Source organism: Microtus ochrogaster, unplaced genomic scaffold (genome assembly GCF_000317375.1).
Source record: "Microtus ochrogaster isolate Prairie Vole_2 unplaced genomic scaffold, MicOch1.0 UNK3, whole genome shotgun sequence".
In the NCBI taxonomy this organism is placed as follows: Eukaryota; Metazoa; Chordata; class Mammalia; order Rodentia; family Cricetidae; genus Microtus; species Microtus ochrogaster.
In genome coordinates this window covers 17439100-17454722 of record NW_004949101.1, presented here as the reverse complement: position 1 = coordinate 17454722, position 15623 = coordinate 17439100, and the positions used below count along the sequence as shown (strand labels likewise).

The 15623-nt window shown below is 46.2% G+C and overlaps 1 protein-coding gene across 4 annotated transcripts in view; it reads left to right on the top strand.

The window, feature by feature from the left end:
* The window catches only part of Ebf4 (EBF family member 4), a 74717-nt gene that overhangs the window by 11676 nt on the left and 47418 nt on the right, over positions 1 to 15623 (top strand). For all 4 annotated transcript variants that reach the window (XM_005365620.2, XM_026788480.1, XM_026788481.1 and 1 more), the window contains exons 3-6: positions 269 to 332; positions 467 to 522; positions 2027 to 2100; positions 3022 to 3090. In XM_005365620.2, coding sequence (XP_005365677.1) covers positions 269 to 332; positions 467 to 522; positions 2027 to 2100; positions 3022 to 3090 — 263 coding nt within the window. The remainder of the gene's footprint in view (positions 1 to 268; positions 333 to 466; positions 523 to 2026; positions 2101 to 3021; positions 3091 to 15623) is intronic.

Genomic DNA, 15623 nt, shown 5'->3' with positions numbered 1-15623 from the left:
ACGGGTGACGGAGGGGACGGGTGACGGAGGGGACGGGTGACGGAGGGTACGGGTGATGGAGGGTACGGGTGACGGAGGGTATGGGTGACGGAGGGTATGGGTGACGGAGGGTACGTGTGATGGAGGGTATGGGTGACGGAGGGTACGGGTGATGGAGGGTACGGGTGACAGAGGGTACGGGTGATGGAGGGTACGGATGACAGAGGGTACGGGTGATGGAGGTTGAAGGCCCTGAGCGCTTGAACATCCTCCTGTCTTGTCCTTGCAGGAGCCTGGGACAGAGAAAACAAACAACGGGATCCATTATCGCCTTCGGCTGGTGTATAACAATGGTAAGCAGAATCTGGGTACTAAAGCACCTTGAGACACAAGCACCCTCATCAGGGCTGGAGACGGTGTGGGGATAGTCATCTGCGGCCTCCTCATGCTCCCCTGACAGCAAGTTCTTTCTACCTTCCCATCCTAGGACTGCGGACAGAGCAAGACCTCTATGTGCGTCTCATTGACTCCATGTCGAAGCAGGTGAGCCAGCCTGGGGGATGTTCAGGCCCATCCTAGGCTTGGTTTGAGTAAACATTCTTAACCCCTCTGTCTTTCTTGTGGCTTTACTCTCACTGCTCTCCCAGCTCCCTGCCTATGGCAAGAAGGTTGTGCTTTTCCTCTCCAGTCTGGAAAAGAAAGTATTTATAAAAAGGCCCTCCCTTAAGTCATATCCCTTAGCAGCCCAATCTTAGGCACAAAATCAGGGGCGTGTAGTTTATTGGTGAGGAGGAAAAGCCCTCCTTGGAGGAGAGGAAAGGGATCAGGACAGCAAGAAAGGACAGGAAGCAGGTGGTCTCAGGTAGAGTTCAGCCTTAGCCCAATTCCCAGGGATTAGTAGAATAGAAACGGCACTGGACGTTTTGCTTTCTCTGTCAGTCAGTTGGGACCCTGCCTAAGGCAAGAGCACACAGTAGAGGCAACTCCACTGAGAGCAGTTCTCCAGAGGAAATCCTCTAGTGTCATCACCAACTGCAAAGGGGGATGGGTGCTTTGGGTCAGGAAAGAGACCTGTGTGCGGCCCCAGAGCTCGTCCTGTAGACACTCAGCATGGTCCCAGGAAGGAGCTCAGGGAAAGCAACCCGATGCACTCTGAGAGGCAGCCCAAGTCTCGGGCCTTTCAGAAACATACTGGGAGAAGGAGCTCGCCTCGTAAATGGACCAGATTAGTGGATGTGGAATGACGCGCGGCCACTTGCACGCTGTTGTGTGGACAGGTGCTTCTAGCAGCCTCCACCAGACCAAAGCAGAATGGCTTATATCCAGAAAGCTCTCGGTCACTTTGACAGGGAAAGTGGGCCAAGCAACAGCAGTGGTACTGGGTGGCGTGTGGGAGCCTACAGAGAAAAGTACCTACAGACAGAGGAAGGCTGGAAGGCCCAGAGGCTAGAGCAGGGAGCCAGATTTGCAGTTCGAGAAGCTCACTTCTTGTTCAGGACAGGGGCTGCTGGGAGACTGTGCGAGAGGAGCTCCAATAGTCCAAGGGCAACGTGCTGGTCTGAGCTGGGGAAGTGATAGGCAGGGGGGAAGAGGCAGCTCGGTGGTCGGTTTTGTTAGTTGGCAGGAATTGCAAAGGGACAGTACGCATGAGCAGAGGTGGAAGCCCTCTGTAGCATGGAGCAGCCTGCACGGAGAAGGAGATGCTAGGAGTGGGTGAGGGTAGGAACATAAGGCAGGGTGGGACCAGGAGCCCATCTGCTCCACCAGCAGGGAATCTACAGACCTGGCGCCATTCTTTTCACCTAGGTGATGGTCCTATTTGAGGGTAGAAGGCTGTCCTCCCCCTGAGCAGCCAGGCTTCAGGTTCCTGCTTTCCACCCCTGGACTCTTCAGATCAGGGCAAAGAACATGAGCTTTCCTGGGGTGGGACCTCTCCGGGGTCTGGGTTTGGGAGTCACCAAGGTAGACACATAGGCTCCCTGTGCTTGCCACAGGGACTTGAGAGGAGCCTCCCTCCCCGCCAGCCTGCATGCTTCCTCCTCCCTAGGCTATCATCTATGAGGGGCAGGACAAGAATCCTGAAATGTGCCGAGTGCTGCTCACTCACGAGATCATGTGCAGGTAAGGTGGTACCTCCAGATGTACCTTGACGTTGACAAGATAGTGTACCTCCTTGGGCTGCAGCCCAGGTCCCCCTGTCAAACATTCTTCTATTTCACAACAACCACCAGGTCCCTTGGGAAGCATGGGCAGGAGAGAGACTCCTTGAGGCCCCATTAGCCTGGCCTGTTTATGTGACTTCTCTAAGTGTTTTTGCAAGAGAGGCCTCCTACTGCTACTGGAAGCTTAACTAATAAAGCTCCAGGGAGTAGCTCTCTGGGAGGATGGGGACAGGGCTGGGTTGGGCAACACAGAGGGCTCTGGGATTTGCTTAGGGGCCTGGTGGAGGAAATCAAGCTGCCTAGATATGAGAAATGCCACAGGCAGCTCTTTGGTAGATAAGTCGGGGGTAGGGAGAAGGAAACAGCCTGTAGCTCCCCCTTTTCTTTACCCTAGAGCCTAGCATTTCCTGAAGGGCTTCCCTAGACACATCAGTCCTCCAGTGCCTCAGAGACAGTTCCTAATATGTGGAAAGAAAATATGCTTAGAAACATGTTCTTGAGACAGTGACTACCCTTGGAAGAAAAATGATTAAAATAATAATAATTTTAAAAAGCTAGAGAAGGCCCCTGGAGTACCGGGCACAGGACACATCTGGGCCAGAACACCTCTTACAGAGGCAGGTTCACTTTGTGGTCGTCGAAGAGACACTGTAGATAATCCACTGCTAATGGATTTCACAGCTAACCCCAAGGTGTCACAGCTAACTCCATTCCTAAAACTTGGCTGCCAAGGGTCCTGCCAAGACCCTTCCTGGCTTTCTCTTGCAAGAGATCCCCTTCACGCAGGAATTCTACACCCAGAGCAGGACATCTGATCCCTCATTGGGCCTGGCCCCTCATACGCTTCCATCATTTCTTCCTGTCTTCGTCTTTTCTTCAGCCGGTGCTGTGACCGCAAGAGCTGTGGCAACCGGAATGAGACGCCTTCAGATCCAGTCATTATCGACAGGTACGGGCTTGGGGAGGGGACCTGCATCGAGCCACTGAGCATTCAGCAGAGGGGTGGAAGCCGAGAGATTTCCTAAGGTGCTATGTGGGTGGCTCTGAGCTCAGTGAGACTTCCCAAGGGACCAAGGAAATGCCAGTCGAGAGAAGTCCCTAGGACAAGTTTTCTGGAGCTGCAGTCCCCAACTCCTTTAGCAAAGGAACCAGAGAGGAATCAGGACGTGACAGGATGGTGAAGGACACCTAAGGAGAGACACAGAGAGTGGGGCTGCTGAGGGCCAGGTGCTCGTGCTCTGTGCTGTTGGCTCCTGAGTGCTGGGATCACATATGTGCACTGCCACGCCTGTCTTAGTGTCTGGATTTGGTTATATAAGGGGAGAAGCCAGAGAGTCAAAGATACAAAGAGAGGTGACATTCAAAGGTGTCTCCAGCATTTCAGATCAGATCAACTTGGAAGAGCAAGTTCATTAGAAAGGAGATTTGGGGGAGAGCAAGTTGCCAGTGTGAAATGCTAGGAGTTTGGTTGTAGCCATACCATGCATGGAAGGCTAACTAAACACCCAGGTGGGAGGTTTAAAAAGAAGCTGGAAACAGAATTGGGGCTCCTAAGGGAAGGATGCAGGCTGTGGACACAAAGTGAATAAACGAGACTGGGGGGAATGAGGGCTGATAGAAAACAGGAGAGTTCTGATGGCTGCACTGGGGCTGTCCAGTGTTTAGATGTCAGGGAGATGTAGAACCAGCAAAGGAGAATGCAGAGAAGCTGCCAGTGAGGTAAGAGTCAAATCAAGGCCGTGCCGTGTCCTGGAGGTTACATCAGAAGATGCCCCAAGGTGGAGGCAGCAGGCACCTGTAACCAGCACTGCTCAACACTGATGGTTGACTTTAGCAGTGTTGAAGATAGCCATAACCTCAGCAGTCCTGTTTCAGTGGAGCTGAGGCGCATTGCCAAGCTTGCACAGCACCAGGTACTGACCTCACTGGGCAGCCAGTGAAGGAACGACAAACACATGGGCACACAGAAAAGGGTGTTCTGTGCTCAGTCTCATAGAGGAGCCTCAGCATCCCAGGAGCTCAGTGTGTTTAACATACACAGTTAGATGTCATGGAGATGTAGATTGTCGCACACAGCTGAACAAGGAGGTGAGGTTATTACATACAGATGAACAGTTGGGGTTGTTACATACAGCTGAACAAGGAGGTAGGGTTAGCTAACCTCAGCAGGAGCAATTTCTGCAGGAGGGCTTTCTTCAGGATGCGAACACTGGGTGGTGGACGTGGTGGTGCTGGGTCTGCACATACTGTCAGCACTCAGACCCAGACCCTTCCCTCTCCACCTCACCTGGGGAAGGCTTTGCCCTCCTGTGGGACTGAGCTGCTGGAGTTCTGGATACCCATGTCAACAGTACAGTCAGGCCTCAGCTCGCTCCCTAGCGTGTACAAAGAGAATGGGATTGTAGAGTTCAGAAACAACTGCAGAACAACCTTGAAGGGGCCAGAGAAGCAGGTTGGAGGCGGGGGCATTGCAAGTAAGGGCAAGGAAAACTTCACTGTGATACCCGGAGAGGCATCCAGCATGCAGAAAGAGGAGGGAGGATTTCTGTGCTAATGTCCTGCAGCTAGTGAAAGGGGTAGGCTCTGGTCCTTGGGTGGAGGCTCTGGTTTGTCTGGGAACCCAGACCATTGGTCCAGGGAGGTGGTAGAGAAGACAGAGAACATGGCCTCTAAAGAGGGTTAGCGTGTGAGCTTGCCGATACTCTCTTCTGATTGCCTTCTGGTTTTGTTTTATGATTGCTTTGTTTTCTCAGTGGAGAAGGAAGGTCAACAGCTGAGGATGAAGATGGAGAGGGAGACACTAGGGGGATGAAGTGTTTGTCTAGGGGAGTGAATGGTCTGGGGGAAATCTCACGTCATTGCCAAGCAGCGCTAGGGCCTGCCCAAGTTCTGCGGCCATAAATTTAGTTTTGTGGCCATCTTGGGCCATACAGATAGAGCTGCAGAACAGGGGAGTGGTTGTGTGAGCCCCAGGGGAGGGGTTGCCAGTTGAGCACAGTAAAAGCTGGGGTGGTAAAACGGTGAAAGGCCCGGGCAAGATGGCCTTCCAGAGCTGAAATGGGACTCAGGCGAACTAAGGGGAGAAGTACGAGAGAGGGGACGTAGGGACTGAAAAATGCTGGAGATGAGTGATAGGCAGGACATCAGAAGCAGGTCGGAGAGGAGACTGCCTGTGGGTGGGAGGATTTTGTGTTGAATTTGTTAGTGACACATGCCAACAAAAGAGGGGATCAATGACAACGGGGGAAATGCCCAAGGAATGGAGTGGAGAGAGTATCGGAAGAAAAAAGCCTGAGTTGACATTGCAGTCATCAGGGACTGTGTGCAGGAGCAGCACTGGGATTGTAGATTGTGATTTAGGAGCGAAAGCTCAAGGCCTGACGGAACGAGGGTGACAGAGAGCTGCAGCAAGCAATAGCTCCCCTGCTTCCCCTGTCTCCGTCAGTAACCGAGCAGTCGCGTCCCAGCAACTTCCGTTTCTCGTTCTCTGAGTGGCTGAGCCTACCCTCTTGTTTCTTTTTCACGGTCTGTTCATGTTTTGTGCTAAGTTTTCTCTAAGAGTTGGCGTTTCTTAGTGGTTTATCTGAAAGAAATCATTCTTTGCTATGAGCTGTTCGTGTTTGTTCTGTTTGGCTGTTGTCTTTGATGAAGTTTGTCTGGTCTTTCATTAAAAAAAAATATTCTAGATTTTCGCTGTGTTTAGAAAGACTTTCAAATAAACATCATTTTATTTTATTCTGGAGATGCTAAGGGTGAAACCCAGGGCCTCTGTGGTACTCTCCTGCTAGCTACACCTTCACCCCCTAAGATTACTTTTAAAGTTTATCCTGTGGGACTGGAGAAATGGCTCAGTGGTTGAGTACTTGTTGCTCTTGCAAGGACCTGAGTTCTGTTCCCAGCACCCACATGATGGTTACTACTATCAGTAATTCCAGTTTTAAGGGATCCAGCTCCTTCTTCTGACATCCTAGGGTACCAGGCACACATGTGGTTTATGTCCACATACTCAGGCAAATACTCACATAAGGGATTTATTTTTTAAAGCAAAAATGTTATGTTCTATATGATAAATACCAAAGAAAAATAAAATAAAAACCATGAAACATTCCACAGGATGGGTAGATTTGAGACCAGCCTAGGATATACAGGGCAACCCTGCCCCACAAAACAATAAACAAAAATTAAAAATCTCACTGCAACCAGTTTTTTTTTTTTGTTTCGTACCATTGTCTAGTCCTCTCGTGGAGATGAGTGTGACTTATTTCTAAATCGAGTTATCATGGATTATATAATCTCTAAATAATATGTTGTGTAGTTGGAGTTGTGTTTGTTATTTGTTTGTTTTACTGTTGTTTTGAGACAAGGTCTGACTGTGTAGTTCTGGCTGGCCCAGAACTAGATATATAGACCAGATTGGCCTTGAACTCATAGAGATCTGCCTGCCTGTGCCTTCCAAATACTAGGATTAAAAGCATGTTCCACTGTGCCTTGCCTCCATTTTTCTTTTTCAATTATTGGGTTTTTTCTTGTTTATGTATTTATTTGCTTATTTATCTACTTGTTATTTATTGTTTTTGAGACACCGAGTAACCCAGGCTGCCACTGGACTTATGATTCTCTTGTCCTCCCTAGTACAGTACTGGGGCAGCAGATGCTTGACACTCCCTGTTGGTTTTAGTGACCTCTTAGCAGCTAGAGATAAGGTAACTAAAGAAAACTGCAACCACATTGTGGCAACTGTGTCTCTTTGTGGCTAGACACCTTGACAATGAAGTGGGTCATTTCCATCACTATAGACTGATGATGGTGATGTAGGAAAAGTATAAAGGACAAGTCTCTCTCTTTCCCTAAATATTTTTTCAAGAGGATACTGAACATTTGAGCCTTTAGTGTTTTCATGCAGATTTTAGAATCTACTTATATAGATTCTCACACCAATCCACACTTGTACACACACACACACACACACACACACACACACACACACACACTGTGTGTAGTAATATTCTTTGAGTAATATTGCAATGAATATCTGTCCATTTATGCAGCTGCTTTTAATGACATTCAGTAAAGTTGTATAATTTTCCAAGCCACATGTACTTACTGGGTAAATAGTGTATGTACCAGATTCTGATACCACATATAGACAAGGAGCTAGAGATAAGACTGTGTCTCTTTGTGGTTAAACACCCTTGAAAATGAAGTAGAGTTGTTGAAGCTAAGGCACCAGAGGGCATCTTCCCACACACGTGCTTTCACAGAGGGCCTATGTTCTCAACAGACCTGACATCATTATAATATTACTTGCCTTGTGGCTTTTTGTTTTTAACAAGTATGGATATTTTGTTTGTGTGTACATATGTATGTGCATAACATGCGTGCCTGGTGCCAGAGGAGGTCAGAAGAGGGCTCTGGATTCCCTGGAATTGGGGTTACAGATGGTTGTGAGCTGTCATGTGGGTGCTTGGAACAAAGCCTGGGTCTTCTGCAAGAGCAACAAGAGCTCTTCCCCTCTGAGCCCTCTCTCCAGCCCTGATCTGTGCTTTGACACCTTCCGTATGTGGGATTTTCTAGAGGAGCATGGGAACCAGTACTCTAAAGGGAGATCTGGTCCACCAAGGTTTGGGAGGGAAAGGGTTACCTTCTGTCATCAGTCTGACTCTTAATTTCATAAATGTGCATGAAAACTTTTTTAAAAATCCAAATGCAGAAGCCGCAGAACCTCCTGGACTGCTCCCTGCCTTGAGGCAGTCCACTACAATCTCTTTTGGAGTGTCTATTTTGCTTACTTTATTAAATAAACTTCTGCTTAAATTGTCTATGTCTCTTGACTGAATTCTTTTCTTCAAGAAGACAAGAACCAAGAGACCCCAGGAACAGTTTTAGGCTTTATATATAAATATGAAAGAATACATAAATCAAACAAAAATGCCGTCCTCATGAAAGAAGAAAGTGCAGGGAGTTAGGTAATAATTTTTTCAAGAAAATGTTGGCTGTTTTGGCCAGCTGTGTTCTCATGTAAATTTTAGAATCTACGTATATAAAGTTTAAGTCTTTTAGAAGGAAATGGAGGACATAGGGACAAGTGAAAATAATTATGATGGAGAAGTGCAATTTTAAATCAATTTTAAATGGAATGGTGACGGTTGACTTAACTGGGGATGTCGCATTTGAGGAAGGACTTCAAGAGATGAAGGAATGAGCCACTCAGACATATATATCTTCTCGTGACCATTTATATATTTTGTTCCTATCTTATATTATAACTTTAATTTTTATTATTGGGAAATTCATACACATGTACAATAAATATGATTGTATCTACCCCTGATTTTCCTATCCCAACTCATCTATCCACCCATATTCCCATTAACATTCCCCCAACTTCATGGTTTTTGTTTTATATTTGAGACAGGATTTCTCTGTGTAGCCCTGGCTGTACTGGAACTCACTCTGTAGACCAGGCTGACCTCAGGCTCAGAGATCTGCCTGCCTCTGCCTCCTGAGTGCTGGGATTAAAACTGTGTACTACCACCACCACCTGATCGTGTATTTTTTTTTTGGAACAGCTCACTAACAGCACATGTACACCAGTGTGGGAGTGTGGGGGTCATGCACTGGGGCTTGGGAATCATAGGAACACACCAATCATCGAAAAAATAATTCTCCTTCTCCCAGCAACTGCCAACAACAGTAGCTCCTCAGTAAGGAGTGGGGGCCTGGAGATCGTTTACCCCATCTCTGCCAGAATTTTGAGTGGCTTGATCTTGTGCAGCTAACCATAGCTGCTGTGGGTTCATGATTACAGGGCCACATCCAGTCCTAAAGACAGCATCTCACAGCATTAACCCATCTTCTGGCTCACTTGTTCTCAGCCTTCCTGATGCCGGGACCCATCCGTTCCACCTGTTGTGGGGACCCCAAACATAAAATTAGTGTCCTTGCTGCTTCATGGCTGTAATTTTGCTACTGTTACAAATTGTAATGTAAGTATCTGTGTTTTCCAATTGTCTTTGAGGGGTCGCGACCCTCGGGTTGAGAACCACTACTCTGCCTTTGACACTCTTTCTACTCTTTCTTGGTAGTAGGGTTGATACATTGAGAACTGAGAATTCCGTTTCTTATTCTCAGCTCTCTGACCAGTTTTGCTCCACTGACTAGAACCCACTGTATGAAGTAGCTTCCAGACCAAGGCTGAGATCAGCCCAGGTCTATGGGTGTAAATATAAATATGAGAAGGCGTTTTGACAGTCTGACCACTTAGCAAAACCATGGCAAGTTCAACCCTAGAGCCTGTACCTACCCAGCATGGACTTTTACAGTTTTTTTTTTTAAATTTTATGTGTATAGATGTTTTGCCTGCATCATAAACACGCGTGCGCACGCACGCATATACACACACACACACATACACACACACACACACACACACACGGTGTGTGGAGGCCAGATCTTCTGGAACTGGAGTTACAAATGACTGTAAGCCACCTTGTGGGTGCCAGGAACCAAACCTGGGTCTTCTGGAAGAGCAGCCAGTGCTCTTAACTGATGAATCCTCCTCTCCAGCCTCACCTGTGAACTCTTAACTAAGCATGAAATTCCTTCCTGTTGAGCCATCATGCCCACATATTATTTGTTGGTATGCAACTGATTTTCATATGTGATCTTTTTACTTTCATTTGGTTCTCTGTGTCCATGCCATTTTATTCAAACAGCTGTTTTAACTATCCAGGCCTTTTGTGTATGACTTTTCTTGCTTTATTGCATAAAAAGGACTACAAGTACAACCTTGAGTTCCATAAGTACTGTAAACTGGGCATATTGGTGCATACCTTTAATCTCAGTACTCAGGAAGCAGAGGCAGGCAGAATTCTGTGAGTTTGGGGTCAGACTGGTCTGTATAATAGTTCTAAGCTAACCTGTCAAAAAAAAAAAACCAAGTTTTGGTGGTTTTTTTTTTTTTTTGTTGTTGTTGCTGTTTTGTTTTTTTTTTGACAGCATCTCCCTATATAACCCAGGCTAGCTTCAGCCTCAAATTCCCAAGTGCTGGAGTAAGCACGTGCCTGGCTTGTAATGGGCATTCTTATTGTTTTGTTTTGAAATAGTGCCTTCCTGTGTAGTCCTGGCTACTTGGCATGCAGATAATATATTTATTTAGTTAGTTATTTGATTGGTTGTCTTTTGTTTGGTGGGTGGGTTCTCCCTCCCTCCCTCCTCACTGCCCTCCCTACTTCCTCCCATGACTCACTCCTCATTCCTCTTTCTACTGTTGAATTAAGAGCAGCGGGGCTGTGTCCCCAGCACCCGGCCGCCTGCACGGCTAGCTTTATACCCGAAATAATTACACGGAAACTGTATTCTTTTAAACACTGCTTAACCCATTAGTTCCAGCCTCTTATTGGCTAGCTCTTACATATTAATCTAACCCATTTCTATTAATCTTTGTAGCCCACGAGCTGGCTTACCAGGAAAGATCTTAACCTGTGTCTGCCTGGAGTGGGACAATCATGGCGACTCTCTGACTCAGCTTCTTTCTCCCAGCCCTCTGTTCTGTTTACTCCACCCACTTAAGGGTTGGCCTATCAAGGGGCCTAGGCAGTTTCTTTATTAATAAGAAATCACTCCCACATCATTCTACTTTTTATTTTGGAACAGGGTCTCACTAAGTTTCTCAGGCTGGCCTGGGTCTCATTCTGTGTCTCACCAGGCACTGAACTTGTGATCCTCCTGCCTCCACCTTCCAAGTTCCTGGGATTACAGGCCTGGACCACTAGACCCAGCTCCGTTCTTGATTTGAAAGAAAACATTTGCAAAGTATCACTGCTACAGTACCGTGGCACACAGTTGGGAGGAGGCTCAGAAGTTCAGGGTTATCTTTGGCTACAATGCAAGTTCAAGGTTACCCGGTACCACTTAATACCCTTCCTCAAAACGGCAACGTAAAAGAATGCTAACTCCAGCTACCTATCTGCTGATTAAATTCCATTGGGTTAAGAAAGGTGGTTTTACATTTGAATCATGAATGGATGTTGAATTTATTTATTTTTTTCAAGTATTTTTTATGGTTTATTTAACTTTATTTTATGTGCATTGGTGTGAAGGTGTCAGGTCCTCTGCAGCTGGACCTTCAGACAGTTGTGAGCTGCCATGTGGGTGCTGGAATTGAACCCAGGTCCTCTGGAAAGAGCAGTCAATACTCTTAACCACTAAGCCATCTCTCCAGCCCTGGATGTTGAATTTAAAATGTTGCTTTTCTCTGCACGTCTTGAGTTAATCATAGAGCTTTTCTCCTTTAATCTGTTTACCCATTACTGTGCTGAATTACGTTAATGGGATTTTGTGAGTTTTTTACTTGTGTGCACACATGTGGAGGTTGCTCCATCTCCTCCACCTTACCTTTTGAGATAGTATCTCACTGAAGCTGCTGTGCGTAGATTGATTAGACAGGCTGGCCAGTGAGCTCCGGGAATCTGCCTGTCTCCATCCCCTCCACTAGGGTTACAGAAGTCTGTGACCTCTAGTCTTTTTACATGAATGCCGGGGATCAAACCCAGGTCTCATGCTTATGCTATGAGCATCCCCATTAATGTCAATGAAGTTTCCTACCATATCGCTCATGGTGTAAGGGAGCCTGTGAGGATTTGCTGTCTTCATCTGCCATGCTCGCTGCTCCGACAATCATGTTTAAGGTGCTTGCTTTTGTGTTCATCTATGACTTGTAACTTTTTTATAATTTGCCTTTTATTGTGTGGTTTTGACCCATGATTTTCCAGCATTAAATTATTAAATGGGCTTTGATTTCCTTTTTATTGTCTGTTGAATGAGTTTGGATTTGTTCTGTGAAATTTTGCTATAATCTGTCTCCAGTTTGTGTGTTTTCACACATGGGTCTGCACTGGTCAGAAAACTCCTTAGGCCTTCTGTTCCTTTTTCTTCGAGCCCTGGGCCTCCTGCATGCCAGGGTAGTGTCTGTCACTGAGTTGCTCTCCGGGCCTCCTTTACTGTTTCAGTGAGCTGCTTGGGGAGGAATCTGTGCATTGCTGCTAAGTTTTCGAATTTGTTTCTATAAAGTTGTTCATAATGTTATTTTTATAATTTCTCTGCCTGAATGTGGTGACACACACCTTTAATCCAAGCTCTCAAGAAACAGGCAGGTGGATCTCTGTAAGTTCAAGGTCAGCCTGGACTACACAGGTAGTTCTGGGACAGCCAGGGCTACATAATAGAGAAATCCTGTCTCTAAATAAATAAATAAATAAATACATTTCTGAGTCTTTGACTGTGAACCTTTTTTTCCCTCTTTCAGTTTGTGTTATATCTGTGTCCTTAGGTTTTGCTGGTAAATCAACATTTTCATTATGTGCTTATTCTTTCTTTGGGTTTTTTTTTTTTTTTTTTTTTTGGAGACAGGGTTTCTCTATAGCTTTGGAGCCTGTCCTGAAACTAACTCTTGTAGGCCAGGCTGGCCTCAAACTCACAGAGATTTGCCTGCCTCTGCCCCCCCCCCCCCAAGTGCTGGGATTAAAGGCATGCACTACCACCGATCAGCCTGCTTATTATTTCTTGTTTATTAGTTTGAGGCAGGGTCTTGCTATGCAGCCCTGGCTCTCCTGACCCTCACTCTGTAGTCCAGGCTGGCCTAACCTTGTAGCTGTCCTTCTGCCTCGCCTCATGACTGCTGGGACTGTGTAAGTACGTTGCCCCTCCCTATTCTTCTGCTTAATTTCTCTTTTTTATTTATCAATTCTGTGGGCTGTGTTCTCCTAGTCCTCTCGACCCCTCTGGCTCCTATAATCGTCCCCTTCTTCTTCTGGGTTCTCACGAACTCCGCCCAATGTTTGGTTATGGGTCTCAGGGCTCATAGGGGCTCACAGAGATGGAAGTGGCAACCACAGACCCACATGGGTCTGCACTAGGTTCTCGACATACAAACTGTGTGTTTAACTCCACTTTTGGGGTTTTTGTTGGACTCCTAAGAGTGGAAGTTGGGTTGTCTCTGACTCTTTTGCTTCCTCATGGGACCTTTTTTCCTCCCATTAGGTTGCCTTGTTCAGTGTTGATATGAGAGTTTATGTCTAATCTTACTGCATCTTGTTAGGCCATGGTTAGTTGATATCACTGGGAGGCCGAGAAACAAGAGCAGTGGATCTGAGGGAGAAGAGTGGGGGTGGGCCCGGGAGGGAAAGGAGGCTGCAGTTGGATGTATTGTATGAGAGAAGAATAAAGAAGAAAATATTTTTAAATTACTTATTTTTTTTTTTTGGAGTATTTTGCCTGCATGTGTGTCTGTGCATCACGTGTGTGCCTGCTTCCTGCGGAGGCCAGAAGAGAGCCTCAGAGCCCCTGAAACTGGAGTTACACACAGTTGCTAACTGCCATGTGGTGCTGGTAATTGAACCTGGACCCTCTGCAAGAGCAGCCAGTGCTCTTAGCCACTGAGCCATCTCTCCAGTACTTTTATTTTCAAAAAAACTGTTAGCCTTGTCAATCTTTTCCCAGTGTCTATTGTTTTGCAGTACATTAATTTCTTCTTCATTGGGTTTATATTATTCCTTTCAAGCTTTTTATTTTTATTATTTATTTATTTATTTGGCTTTTTAAGTCAGGGTTTCTCTGTGAAACAATCCTGGCTGTCGTGGAACTCACTCTGCAGACCAAGCTGACTTCAGATTCACAGAGATCCACCTGCCTCTGCCTCCTGAGTGCTGGGATTAAAGGTGTGCGCCACCACTGCCTGGCTAGCCCCTTAAGTTGGATGTTTGTTAGTTTTTTTTTACCATTTTCTTTATTTATACAATCACCATTTACCATCTATTTAAAACTCTTTTCCAGGGGCTGGGGAAATAGAGCACTGTGACTGGCTCAGTGCTAAGTATCGCTCATTTTTGTTATGACTTCCCTTTTATTATAAGGACACTAGAAGTAATTTCCTTAATCTTCATCTTAAAAATAGTTTTACTTAGAAATAATGATAAACAATAAAATGCATATGTAGTATGCAGTTCACCAAGTAAATCTGTCATCCCACAACTTGGGAGATGAAGGCAGGAGGATTGCCTCAAGTTCAAAGCCAGTTTAGGAGTCCAGTATGTGATCTTCTTTGTCTAGTTTATTTTACTTGCCTCAAGTCTTTGAGGTTTGTCCACACCGTGGCATGAGTCGGTAATTCCTTTCTTTATATTGTTGAGTCAGATTCCATTGTATGAATTTGACAATATTTGACATTCTTTGGTGGACTTTGGAGTTGTTTCTAGTTTGGGGGTATTGCAGATAAAGTTTCATAAACCTTCCTCTGCACATACCGTATGGATGATGTTTTTGTTTCTCTGGGGTCAGTGCCTAGAACGGGAGTTCTGTGGTGGTCGCATTTGGTGTCGTAGGCAGCAGTCTGTTTCTCAAGTGCGTGCACCGTTTGGCATTCCTATCAGTGTTTGAGCATCATGGCTCCTCTGCATTCCCATTAACGCTTAGAAAGATCTAGTCTTAATTTCAGCTGTTCTGATAGTAGACTCTCATTGTGCCTTTAATCCGTGTGTCTCTAAGTGCTGACGACTCCCATCTCTTCATGTGCTTATCTGCCATCCCCAGTGTCCTGGTAAGTTGCTGTTTAAATCCTCATCACACTGCCCTCTTTTTTTTTTTTTTTAATTTTGCTTACTAAGACATTTTTTTGAAAATTGAAATTTTTAAATTTTTTTTAACTTAAATAACATTTTTCATTTATTTTACATACCAACCAGTTTCCTCTCCCTCATCTCCTCCTGTCCACTCCCCTTTCCCATCTATCCCCCTTTCCCATCCACTCCTTCTCCATCTCCATTGACAAAAGGGCAGGCCTCCATGGGCATGCACAAGCATGGCACATCAAGTTGAGGCATTGAGACTGGGCGAGGTAATCCAGCATGGGCAACAGATTACAAAGGCCAGCTAAGCGCCAGGGAGAGGTCCTGCTCCCACTCTTAGAAGCCTTACTAAGAGACCAAGCTACAGAATTGTCACTTGCATGCAGAGGACCAAGTTCAGTTCCATGCAGGCTCCTAACTCTTGGTCCAGCCACTATGAGCTCTCCCGAGCTAAGGTCCACTGTCTCTGTGGGTTCCCCCATCATGACTGCCTATGGCTGGTACTATCCCTCCTCCCTTTCTTATGCAAGACTCTCAGAGCTCAGCGCAGTGATTATGGATCTCTGCCTCTGCTTCCATCAGTTCCTGGACTGAGTATCTCTGATGGCAGTTAGGGAAGTCACCAATCTACTTACATTAGGTGACCAAAGTTCAGGCACCCTCTCCACCATTGCTCGGAGTCTTAGTTGGGGTCATCCTTGTGGGTTCCTGGGAGTTTCCTTGGCACTAGGTTTCTCCACAACCCAAAAATACCCCCATCAAGATGTCTCTTTAGTTACTCTCCACCTCCATCTTGCCTCCAACCCACCTTCCACACCCAGCCCACCCAGGCCACTCCTCCTAGTTCCCATCCCTCCAT